The following is a 12,833-nucleotide window of genomic DNA, read 5'->3' as shown; positions in this document are numbered from 1 at the left end:
AAGTCCTCCCCGGCTTCCACTAAATCCACCGCATGAAGCTGGGGCTCCACAGCCGGAGCCAGGAGCGGTGGGGGCGCGTCTCCGAAATTTCAGCCACCAGTGGGTTCGCTCACGGGTGGATCCCTGGGCTATACAGATTGTGTCTCAGGGATACAAGCTGGAATTCGAAGTGATGCCCCCTCACCGTTACCTCAAATCGGCCCTGCCAGCTTCCCCCATGGAAAGGGAAGTAGTGTTAGCGGCAATTCACAAGTTATATCTCCAGCAGGTGGTGGTAAAGGTTCCCCTCCTTCAACAGGGAAGGGGATACTATTCCACAATGTTTGTGGTACCGAAACCGGACGGTTCGGTCAGACCCATATTGAATTTAAAGTCCCTGAACATTTATCTGAAAAGATTCAAGTTCAAAATGGAATCGCTCAGAGCGGTCATTGCAAGCCTGGAAGAGGGGGATTTTATGGTGTCTCTGGACATCAAGGATGCTTACTTGCATGTCCCCATTTATCCTCCTCATCAGGAGTACCTCAGATTTGTGGTACAGGACTGTCATTACCAATTCCAGACGTTGCCGTTTGGGCTCTCCACGGCACCGAGAATATTTACCAAGGTAATGGCGGAAATGATGGTGGTCCTGAGAAAGCAAGGAGTCACAATTATCCCATACTTGGACGATCTCCTCATAAAGGCGAGGTCCAGAGAGCAGTTGCTGATCAGCGTAGCACACTCTCAGGAAGTGTTGCAACAGCACGGCTGGATTCTGAATATCCCAAAGTCGCAGGTGATTCCTACGACGCGTCTGCCCTTTCTGGGCATGATTCTGGACACAGACCAGAAGAAGGTGTTTCTCCCGGCGGAGAAGGCTCAGGAGCTCGTGACTCTAGTCAGAGACCTCTTAAAACCGAAACAGGTGTCGGTGCATCACTGCACGCGAGTCCTGGGAAAGATGGTGGCATCATACGAAGCCATTCCCTTCGGCAGGTTCCATGCGAGGATCTTTCAGTGGGATCTGTTGGACAAGTGGCCTTTCTGCAATACGTGTATATAGTTATTAAGTTATAAAGGGTTATGTTATGTTGGCATCCGTGGTTGATGCTTTGTTGTTGTTCATACTGTTAACTGGGTATGTTATCACAAGTTATACGTTGTGATTGGTGTGGCTGGTATGAGTCTTACCCTGGATTCCAAAATCCTTTCCTTGTAATGTCAGCTCTTCCGGGCACAGTTTCCTTAACTGAGGTCTGGAGGAGGGGCGTAGAGGAAGGAGCCAGTGCACACCAGTAGTACTAAATCTTTCTTAGAGTGCCCAGTCTCCTGCGGAGCCCGTCTATTCCCCATGGTCCTTACGGAGTCCCCAGCATCCACTAGGACGTTAGAGAAAAATAAGGTAAAAAAGTAGATTTACCCGCGGTAGCTGTGGAAACCAGGTCCGCGAGACCTTCCCCAAATAAATCCTCACCTTTGTAAGGTAAAACTTCCATATGCTTCTTTGAGTCGGCATCACCCGTCCATTGGCGGGTCCACAGGGCTCGCCTAGCAGAAATCGCCATGGCGTTGGCTCTCGAACCTAGCAGACCAACGTCTCTCTGAGCGTCTCTCATATATAAGACTGCGTCTTTAATGTGACCTAAGGTCAATAAAATGGTATCCCTATTCAGGGTATCAATGTCAGCTGACAAAGAATCCGTCCAAGCCGCAACAGCGCTACAAACCCAAGCCGACGCTATTGCCGGTCTGAGCAAGGCACCCGTATGTGTATAAATTGATTTTTAAGGTAGTTTCCTGTCTGCGATCAGCAGGATCCTTGAGAGCTGCCGTGTCTGGAGACGGTAGCGCCACCTTTTTGGACAAGCGCGTTAACGCCTTGTCCACTCTGGGTGAGGATTCCCACCGTAACCTGTCCTGCGCAGGGAAAGGATACGCCATAAGAATTCTTTTGGGAATCTGCAGTTTCTTGTCTGGAGTTTCCCAAGCCTTTTCAAATAACGCGTTCAGCTCATGAGATGGGGGAAAGGTTACCTCAGGTTTCTTTTCCTTAAACATGTGTACCCTCTTGTCAGGGACAGAGGGGTCATCTGTGATATGTAAAAATAAGAATTTACTTACCGATAATTCTATTTCTCGTAGTCCGTAGTGGATGCTGAGAACTCCGTAAGGACCATGGGGAATAGCGGCTCCGCAGGAGACTGGGAACAAAAGTAAAAGCTTTAGGACTACCCGGTGTGCACTGGCTCCTCCCCCTATGACCCTCCTCCAAGCCTCAGTTAGGATACTGTGCCCGGACGAGCGTACACAATAAGGAAGGATTTTTGAATCCCGGGTAAGACTCATACCAGCCACACCAATCACACCGTACAACTTGTGATCTGAACCCAGTTAACAGTATGATAACAGAGGAGCCTCTAGGAAGATGGCTCACTACAACAATAACCCGATTTAGTTAACAATAACTATGTACAAGTATTGCAGACAATCCGCACTTGGGATGGGCGCCCAGCATCCACTACGGACTACGAGAAATAGAATTATCGGTAAGTAAATTCTTATTTTCTCTGACGTCCTAGTGGATGCTGGGAACTCCGTAAGGACCATGGGGATTATACCAAAGCTCCCAAACGGGCGGGAGAGTGCGGATGACTCTGCAGCACCGAATGAGAGAACTCCAGGTCCTCCTCAGCCAGGGTATCAAATTTGTAGAATTTTGCAAACGTGTTTGCCCCTGACCAAGTAGCTGCTCGGCAAAGTTTTAAAGCCGAGACCCCTCGGGCAGCCGCCCAAGATGAGCCCACCTTCCTTGTGGAATGGGCATTTACTGATTTTGGCTGTGGCAGGCCTGCCACAGTATGTGCAAGCTGAATTGTACTACAAATTCAACGAGCAATAGTCTGCTTAGAAGCAGGAGCACCCAGCTTGTTGGGTGCATACAGGATATTTTCAGCGCCTTGACAACATCTAGCAACTTGGAGTCCTCCAAGTCCCTAGTAGCCGCAGGCACCACAATAGGTTGGTTCAGGTGAAACGCTGACACCACCTTAGGGAGAAACTGAGGACGAGTCCTCAATTCCGCCCTGTCCGAATGGAAAATCAGATAGGGACTTTTGCAAGATAAAGCCGCCAATTCTGACACGCGCCTGGCCGAAGCCAGGGCCAACAGCATGGCCACTTTCCATGTGAGATATTTTAAATACACAGATTTAAGTGGTTCAAACCAATGTGATTTGAGGAACCCCAAAACTACATTGAGATCCCAAGGTGCCACTGGAGGCACAAAAGGAGGCTGTATATGCAGCACTCCCTTGACAACGTCTGGACTTCAGGAACTGAAGCCAGTTCTTTCTGGAAGAAAATCTCCAGGGCCGAAATTTGAACCTTAATGGACCCCAATTTGAGGCCCATAGACACTCCTGTTTGCAGGAAATGCAGGAATCGACCCAGTTGAAATTCCTCCGTTGGGGCCTTCCTGGCCTCAACACCACGCAACATATTTTCGCCAAATGCGGTGATAATGTTTTGCGGTCACATCCTTCCTGGCTTTGATCAGGGTAGGGATGACTTCCTCAGGAATGCCTTTTTCCTTTAGGATCCGGCGTTCAACCGCCATGCCGTCAAACGCAGCCGCGGTAAGTCTTGAAACAGACAGGGTCCTTGCTGGAGCAGGTCCCTTCTTAGAGGCAGAGGCCACGGGTCCTCTGTGAGCATCTCTTGAAGTTCCGGGTACCAAGTCCTTCTTGGCCAATCCGGAGCCACGAGTATAGTTCTTACTCCTCTCCGTCTTATAATTCTCAGTACCTTGGGTATGAGAGGCAGAGGAGGGAACACATACACCGACTGGTACACCCACGGTGTTACCAGAGCGTCCACAGCTATTGCCTGAGGGTCCCTTGACCTGGCGTAATACCTGTCCAGTTTTTTGTTGAGGCGGGACGCCATCATGTCCACCCTTGGTTTTTCCCAACGGTTCCCAATCATGTGGAAGACTTCTGGATGAAGTCCCCACTCTCCCGGGTGGAGGTCGTGTCCACTCCCGGAATGAACACTGCTGACAGTGCTATTACATGATTTTCCGCCCAGCGAAGAATCCTTGCAGCTTCTGCCATTGCCCTCCTGCTTCTTGTGCCGCCCTGTCTGTTTACGTGGGCGACTGCTGTGATGTTGTCCGAGTGGATCAGCACCGGCTGACCCTGAAGCAGAGGTCTTGTTTGGCTTAGAGCATTGTAAATGGCCCTTAACTCCAGAAAATTTATGTGAAGTGATGTCTCCAGGCTTGACCCCAAGCCCTGGAAATTTCTTCCCTGTGTGACTGCTCCCCAGCCTCGCAGGCTGGCATCCGTGGCCACCAGGACCCAGTCCTGAATGCCGAATCTGCGGCCCTCTAGAAGATGAGCACTCTGCAACCACCACAGGAGAGACACCCTTGTCCTTGGGGACAGGGTTATCCGCTGATGCATCTGAAGATGCGATCCGGACCATTTGTCCCGCAGGTCCCACTGGAATGTTCTTGCGTGGAATCTGCCAAATGGGATTGCTTCGTAGGAAGCCACCATTTTTCCCAGGACCCTTGTGCATTGATGCACTGAGACTTGGCCTGGTTTTAGGAGGTTTCTGACTAGCTCGGATAACTCCCCGGCTTTCTCCTCCGGGAGAAACACCTTTTTCTGGACTGTGTCCAGGATCATCCCTAGGAATAGAAGACGAGTCGTCGGGATCAGCTGCGATTTTGGGATATTGAGAATCCAACCGTGCTGCCGCAGCACTACTTGCGATAGTGCTAACCCGACTACCAACTGTTCCCTGGATCTCGCCCTTATCAGGAGATCGTCCAAGTAAGGGATAATTTAAAACTCCTTTCCTTCGGAGGAGTATCATCATTTTGGCCATTACTTTGGTAAAGACCCGGGGTGCCGTGGACAATCCAAACGGCAGCGTCTGAAACTGATAGTGGCAGTTCTGTACCACAAACCTGAGGTACCCTTGATGAGAAGGGTAAATTGGGACATGACCAGAGACACCATATAATCCCCTTCTTCCAGGTTCGCGATCACTGCTCTGAGTGACTCCATCTTGAATTTTAACCTCTGTATGTAAGTGTTCAAAGATTTTAGATTTAAAATAGGTCTCACCGAGCCGTCCGGCTTCGGTATACCAACAGCGTGGAATAATACCCCTTTCCCTGTTGCAGGAGGGGTACCTTGATTATCACCTGCTGAGAATACAGCTTGTGAATGGCTTCCAATACCGCCTCCCTGTCGGAGGGAGACGTCGGTAAAGCAGACTTTAGGAAACGGCGAGGGGGAGACGTCTCGAATTCCAATTTGTACCCCTGAGATAACCCCTGGATCCTTCAGGTGGTAACTTGTGAGTGAGCCCACTGCGCTCTGAAATTCTTGAGACGGGCCCCACCGTGCCTGAGTCCGCTTGTAAAGCCCCAGCGTCATGCTGAGGACTTGGCAGAAGCGGGAGAGGGCTTCTGTTCCTGGGAACTGGCTGTCTGCTGCAGCCTTTTTCCTCTTCCTCTGCCATGGGGCAGAAAAGAGGAGCCTTTTGCCCGCTTGCCCTTATGGGGCCGAAAGGACTGCGCCTGATAATACGGCGTCTTCTTATGTTGAGAGGCTACCTGGGGTAAAAATGTGGATTTCCCAGCCGTGGCCACCAGGTCTGATAGACCTACCCCAAATAACTCCTCCCCTTTATAAGGCAATACTTCCATATGCCTTTTGGAATCCGCATCACCTGACCACTGCCTCGTCCATAACCCTCTTCTGGCAGAAATGGACAGCGCACTTACTCTTGATGCCAGTCGGCAAATATCCCTCTGTGCATCACGCATATATAAAAATGCATCTTTTAAATGCAATATAGTCAGTAATATACTGTCCCTATCCAAGGTATCAATATTTTCAGTCAGGGAATCCGACCAAGCCACCCCAGCACTGCACATCCAGGCTGAGGCGATTGCTGGTCACAGTATAACACCAGTATGTGTGTATATACATTTTAGGATATTCTCCTGCTTTCTGTCAGCAGGTTCCTTAAGGGCGGCCGAATCAGGAGACGGTAGTGCCACCTGTTTTGACAAGCGTGTGAGCGCTTTATCCACCCTAGGGGGTGTTTCCCAACGTGCCCTATCCTCTGGCGGGAAAGGGTATGATGCCAATAACTTTTTAGGAATTATCAGTTTTTTATCGGGGGAAACCCACGCTTCATCACACACTTCATTTAATTCATCAGATTCAGGAAAAACTACGGGTAGTTTTTTCTCACCAAACATAATACCCTTTTTAGTGGTACTTGTAATCTCAGAAATGTGTAAAACATCTTTCATTGCCTCAATCATGTAACGTGTGGCCCTACTGGAAGTCACATTCGTCTCTTCACCGTCGACACTGGAGTCAGTATCCGTGTCGGCATCTGTATCTGCCATCTGAGGTAACGGGCGCTTTAGAGCCCCTGATGGCCTTTGAGACGCCCCGACAGGCCCAAGCTGAGTAGCCGGCTGTCTCATGTCATCAACTGTCTTTTGTAAAGAGCTGACACTGTCACGTAAGTCCTTCCATAAGCCCATCCACTCAGGTGTCGACCCCCTAGGGGGTGACATCACCATTACAGGCAATTGCTCCGCCTCCACATCAGTTTCCTCCTCATACATGTCGACACAAACGTACCGACACACAGCACACACACAGGGAATGCTCTAATAGAGGACAGGACCCCACTAGCCCTTTGGGGAGACAGAGGGAGAGTATGCCAGCACACACCAGAGCGCTATATATAGACAGGAATACCACTATATAACGTGCTTTTCCCTTTATAGCTGCTGTTATTATCAAAACTGCGCCAAATTAGTGCCCCCCCTCTCTTTTTTACCTTTTTCTGTAGTGCAGGACTGCAGGGGAGAGTCAGGGAGACGTCCTTCCAGCGGAGCTGTGATCGAAAATGGCGCCCGTGTGCTGAGGAGATAGGCTCCGCCCCCTTCTCGGCGGCCTTTTCTCCCGCTTTTTGCTGTATTCTGGCAGGGGTTAAAATACATCCATATAGCCCCGGGGGTTATATGTGGTGTATTTTCGCCAGCCAAGGTGTTTACATTGCTGCTCAGGGCGCCCCCCCCTAGCGCCCTGCACCCTCAGTGACCGGAGTGTGAAGTGTGCCGGAGGAGCAATGGCGCACAGCTGCAGTGCTGTGCGCTACCTTGTTGAAGACTGATGTCTTCTGCCGCCGATTTTTCCGGACCTCTTCTTGCTTCTGGCTCTGTAAGGGGGCCGGCGGCGCGGCTCTGGGACCGGACTCCGAGGCTGGGCCTGTGTTCGGTCCCTCTGGAGCTAATGGTGTCCAGTAGCCTAAGAAGCCCAAGCTGGCTGCAAGTAGGCAGGTTCGCTTCTTCTCCCCTTAGTCCCTCGATGCAGTGAGCCTGTTGCCAGCAGGTCTCACTGAAAATAAAAAAACTAAAACTAAACTTTTTCTAAGAAACTCAGGAGAGCCTCCTAGAATGCACCCTTCTCGGCCGGGCACAAAAATCTAACTGAGGCTTGGAGGAGGGTCATAGGGGGAGGAGCCAGTGCACACCGGGTAGTCCTAAAGCTTTTACTTTTGTGCCCAGTCTCCTGCGGAGCCGCTATTCCCCATGGTCCTTACGGAGTTCCCAGCATCCACTAGGACGTCAGAGAAACATCTTTTATTGCAATAATCATATAATGAATACTTTTGGCCACCCTTGGGTGTAACCTCGCATCATCGTAGTCGACACTGGAGTCGGAATCCGTGTCGGTATCAGTGTCTGCTACTTGGGACAGGGGACGTTTCTGAGACCCTGAAGGGCCCTGTGACACAGTCAAAGCCATGGATTGACTCCCTGTTCTATACCTGGACTCTGCTTTGTCCAATCTCTGATGTAATAAAGCACATTTGCATTTAAAATATTCAACATATCCAACCAATCAGGTGTCGGCGTTGCCGACGGAGACACCACAATCATCTGCTCCACCTCCTCCTTAGATGAGCCTTCCGCTTCAGACATGCCGACACACGCGTACCGACACCCCCACACACTCAGGGATATATTTACATGGAAACAGTTCCCCAATAAGGCCCTTGGAGAGGCAGAGAGAGAGAGTATGCCAGCACACACCCAGCGCCAACTGACACTGGAAACAAAATTCCCAGAAAAGACAGCGCCAATTAAAAGTGCCCCCCCCCCCCCCTTCTTTTTTGCCCTCCGTGTTCAGCAGGGAAGAGTCCGGGGAGCCAGCTTCTCTGCAGTGTGCTGTGGAGAAAATGGCGCTGATTAGTGCTGGAGGATCAAGCCCCGCCCCCTTAGCGGCGGGCTTCGGTCCCGCTCAAATTTCCAATACTGGCGGGGGATAATATAATATACTGCCTCCGCAGCCTATATATATGTTAGCCAGTTCCTAGAGGTTTATTAGTGCTGCCCAGGGCGCCCCCCCTGCGCCCTGCACCCTTCAGTGCCCGCTGTGTGTGGGAGCAATGGCGCGCAGTGTTACCGCTGCGCGTTACCTCAGAGAAGATCTGAAGTCTTCTGCCGCCTTTGAAGTCTTCTTTCTCCTTATACTCACCCGGCTTCTATCTTCCGGCTCTGTGAGGAGGACAGCGGCGCGGCTCCGGGACGAACGGCGAGGGTGAGACCTGCGTTCCGACCCTCTGGAGCTAATGGTGTCCAGTAGCCTAAGAAGCAGGGCCTATCATTTAAGTAGGTCTGCTTCTCTCCCCTCAGTCCCACGATGCAGGGAGCCTGTTGCCAGCAGTGCTCCCTGAAAATAAAAAACCTAACAAAATTCTTTTTCAGAGAAACTCAGGAGAGCTCCCCTGTAGTGCACCCAGTCTCCTAAGGTCTGGAGGAGGGGCATAGAAGGAGGAGCCAGTGCACACCCATCTAAAGTTCTTTATAGTGCCCATGTCTCCTGCGGAGCCCGTCTATACACCATGGTCCTTACGGAGTCCCCAGCATCCTCTAGGACGTAAGAGAAATATCCTTGGTGAACATTACGGTCTGACCTACATTCCCTTCTCTCCCCTACAATAACCCGCCTGACTCAACAAACCCTTCCCCATCTTCTAATGACACGCCTAACCCTGACCCACAAACCCATTAACTATCTGCCAATGACCTGCGTGACCCCTTGACCACTTTCTCACTCCTCCAATAACCTGCCTGTGAACTCAGCCCTCTCCTTCAATTACCTGCACACCTTGCCACCTTCAATCACTCTCCTCCAATGACCTTTGTGACCAACGTTGAAATGACTGAAAACCGAAAATTAAAAGCGAAACTCGCAATGTGTGAGATAAAAAGTTTATGATGAGAGAGATAAAAATGAAACACTTATGTGCTTAATCGTAAAAAAACAGTCCCGTAGAAACGAACCCTTCTACCTCTCCACCTAGAATCCTGGCTGTTAGTACTGCCTGAGGAGTTTTATTAATTACGTCACAGAAACACGCAGGTATAATGAGAGCAGTGTGCAAATGGGGCATGAGGCCAACACAAACATAGTGATATGGGAGTATAGAGAATGAGAAAGTGACTACTCCGAGTAGAAAGGAAAGTATAAGTCAGCCCTGTGGTTTATATCCATAGGCACATATACAATTTGGTGGATAAACCAGTTTCTTTGTTTTCACAGAATCAGAACTGTACGTTCCCCATTAGAGAAAGCTTGCGGCCTTATCAGTTTCATCAAACATTACCTGTGATATTTCCTGTCTCGCTGGGAAAGGCTGTACTTGGTCCTGACCAACAGTAGAGAGTAGATCAGCAACAACAAGATGGCAGTCACTGCACCAATTACCACCAGCTGACGTAGGGTGGTATTCAGGGCACGCGGGCAGCCCCCGGGGGATATGCTAAAGTGCCAGGAAGCTGGGAGGAGGCACGATATGCTCAGTCTGGAGAGGAAGCACAAACATAAGGAGAGATAAGCCAGAAAGAAGCACATGTGAAATGAAGGTGTAATTTTACAATAAAAGCATTTACGTGATAGTCGAAAACAAATAACACAAAGATCCTCGTACAGATGCCATATATCCTGCTTCTCTCTATATATACAGTATATCTGAGTAGCGGTACATAACGAAAAACTGTAAAACACAAGGAATATTTCAATAATATAAACGTCTGAGGAGTTCCGCTCAGCTAAAAATATCTTGAATGTGAGTAGCTTTATTGTTAACTACTGTGACGCAGCTGGTATACACTCTATTGGAGCAATTAGTCCATTTGTGACACTTAAGACCCATACACTAGTACGATATGGACCTTTGTCACACTATTTCGACCCATTGGGCCTGTAAATCGTGTAAAAAGTGCCATATCGTATGTGTTTTACCTCGGAGCCGAAGATCGCCATGGCTGCCACAAAGATTTGTCGGATCCTGTGGAAGTCAATTGCATCATACTACGAGACAGCGTATGCAAAATTATGTATCGTGTGTGATCCAGGCGATGGGGAGCCCCGCGGCCCCCTGGCAGGTAGTTGGTGGGTTGTTATCGCGTGCAAGGTTCGCATGCAATGCCTCATAGTAATGTATGGCGGTCTTAACAGAAGAGATCAAATTAAGTTTAATATAATAGAATTATATATAACTTCTGAGTGTACTTTTATTTGTTACCATTTGCTACTATAATTCTTATATACTCCACAGTCACAGTCAGATCACTCACCTTCCCATTTTAGAGAGGTAAAGCGCGATGAGGACACGGAAAGCTTCAATATTCAACCCATGGCTGCACCTGTATTACCGCGCTTGTTTCGATGTAACATTACCCATGTTCTTTACCTGAGGAGATAAGAGGCACATAACTGTATACATGCAGCTCTGGAGAACACAACGTGATCAACGGAACACAAACTAAAGATGAAAATAGTGGAAAAAATAAGAATTTACTTACCGATAATTCTATTTCTCGTAGTCCGTAGTGGATGCTGGGGACTCCGTCAGGACCATGGGGATTAGCGGCTCCGCAGGAGACAGGGCACAAAAGTAAAAGCTTTAGGATCAGGTGGTGTGCACTGGCTCCTCCCCCTATGACCCTCCTCCAAGCCTCAGTTAGGATACTGTGCCCGGACGAGCGTACACAATAAGGAAGGATTTTGAATCCCGGGTAAGACTCTTACCAGCCACACCAATCACACCGTATAACTTGTGATCTGAACCCAGTTAACAGCATGATAACAGCGGAGCCTCTGAAAAGATGGCTCACAACAATAATAACCCGATTTTTGTAACAATAACTATGTACAAGTATTGCAGACAATCCGCACTTGGGATGGGCGCCCAGCATCCACTACGGACTACGAGAAATAGAATTATCGGTAAGTAAATTCTTATTTTCTCTGACGTCCTAAGTGGATGCTGGGGACTCCGTCAGGACCATGGGGATTATACCAAAGCTCCCAAACGGGCGGGAGAGTGCGGATGACTCTGCAGCACCGAATGAGAGAACTCCAGGTCCTCCTCAGTCAGGGTGTGCCCCTGACCAAGTATCAGCTCGGCAAAGTTGTAAAGCCGAGACCCCTCGGGCAGCCGCCCAAGATGAGCCCACCTTTCTTGTGGAATGGGCATTTACATATTATGGCTGTGGCAGGCCTGCCACAGAATGTGCAAGCTGAATTGTACTACACATCCAACTAGCAATCGTCTGCTTAGAAGCAAGAGCACCCAGTTTGTTGGGTGCATACAGGATAACAGCAAGTCAGTTTTCCTGACTCCAGCCGTCCTGGAAACTATATTTTCAGGGCCCTGACAACATCTAGCAACTTGGAGTCCTCCAAGTCCCTAGTAGCCGCAGGTACCACAATAAGCTGGTTCGGGTGAAACACTGACACCACCTTAGGGAGAAACTGGGGATGAGTCCGCAGCTCTGCCCTGTCCGAATGGACAATTAGATATGGGCTTTTTTGAGACAAACGCCGCCAATTCTGACACTCGCCTGGCCGAGGCCAGGGCCAACAGCATGGTCACTTTCCCTGTGAGATATTTCAAATCCACAGATTTGAGCGGTTTAAACCAATGTGATTTTAGGAATCCCAGAACTACGTTGAGATCCCACAGTGCCACTGGAGGCACAAAAGGGGGTTGTATATGCAGTACTCCCTTGACAAACTTCTGGACTTCAGGAACTGAAGCCAATTCTTTCTGGAAGAAAATCGACAGGGCCGAAATTTGAACCTTAATGGACCCCAATTTGAGGCCCATAGACACTCCTGTTTGCAGGAAATGCAGGAAACGACCGAGTTGAAATTTCTTCATGGGGCCTTCCTGGCCTCACACCACGCAACATATTTTCGCCACATGTGGTGATAATGTTGTGCGGTCACCTCCTTCCTGGCTTTGACCAGGGTAGGAATGACCTCTTCTGGAATGCCTTTTTCCCTTAGGATCCGGCGTTCAACCGCCATGGCGTCAAACGCAGCCGCGGTAAGTCTTGGAACAGACATGGTACTTGCTGAAGCAAGTCCCTTCTTAGCGGCAGAGGCCATGAGTCCTCTGTGAGCATCTCTTGAAGTTCCGGGTACCAAGTCCTTCTTGGCCAATCCGGAGCCACGAGTATAGTTCTTACTCCTCTACGTCTTATAATTCTCAATACCTTGGGTATGAGAAGCAGAGGAGGGAAGACATACACCGACTGGTACACCCACGGTGTTACCAGAACGTCCACAGCTATTGCCTGAGGGTCTTTTGACCTGGCGCAATACTTGTCCAGTTTTTTGTTCAGGCGGGACGCCATCATGTCCACCTTTGGTCTTTTCCAACGGTTCACAATCATGTGGAAGACTTCCCGATGAAGTCCCCACTCTACCGGGTGGAGGTTGTGCCTGCTGAGG

At 49.5% G+C, this 12,833-nt stretch overlaps 1 protein-coding gene across 3 annotated transcripts in view; it reads right to left on the bottom strand.

Annotated features, from left to right (window-relative positions):
• Positions 1 to 12,833, bottom strand: part of ENTPD4 (ectonucleoside triphosphate diphosphohydrolase 4) — a 114,704-nt gene that overhangs the window by 90,000 nt on the left and 11,871 nt on the right. For all 3 annotated transcript variants that reach the window (XM_063931876.1, XM_063931875.1, XM_063931874.1), the window contains exons 2-3: positions 10,670 to 10,785; positions 9,697 to 9,894 (exon numbers count right to left, since the gene is read on the bottom strand). In XM_063931876.1, the coding sequence (XP_063787946.1) occupies positions 9,697 to 9,894; positions 10,670 to 10,677 (206 nt within the window). In that variant the 5' untranslated portion in view covers positions 10,678 to 10,785. The remainder of the gene's footprint in view (positions 1 to 9,696; positions 9,895 to 10,669; positions 10,786 to 12,833) is intronic.

The sequence above is a fragment of the Pseudophryne corroboree genome, chromosome 6, assembly GCF_028390025.1.
Source record: "Pseudophryne corroboree isolate aPseCor3 chromosome 6, aPseCor3.hap2, whole genome shotgun sequence".
NCBI lineage: Eukaryota > Metazoa > Chordata > Amphibia > Anura > Myobatrachidae > Pseudophryne > Pseudophryne corroboree.
Note: the sequence above shows the minus strand (reverse complement) of the source record. Positions and strands in the feature narration are given on the sequence as shown.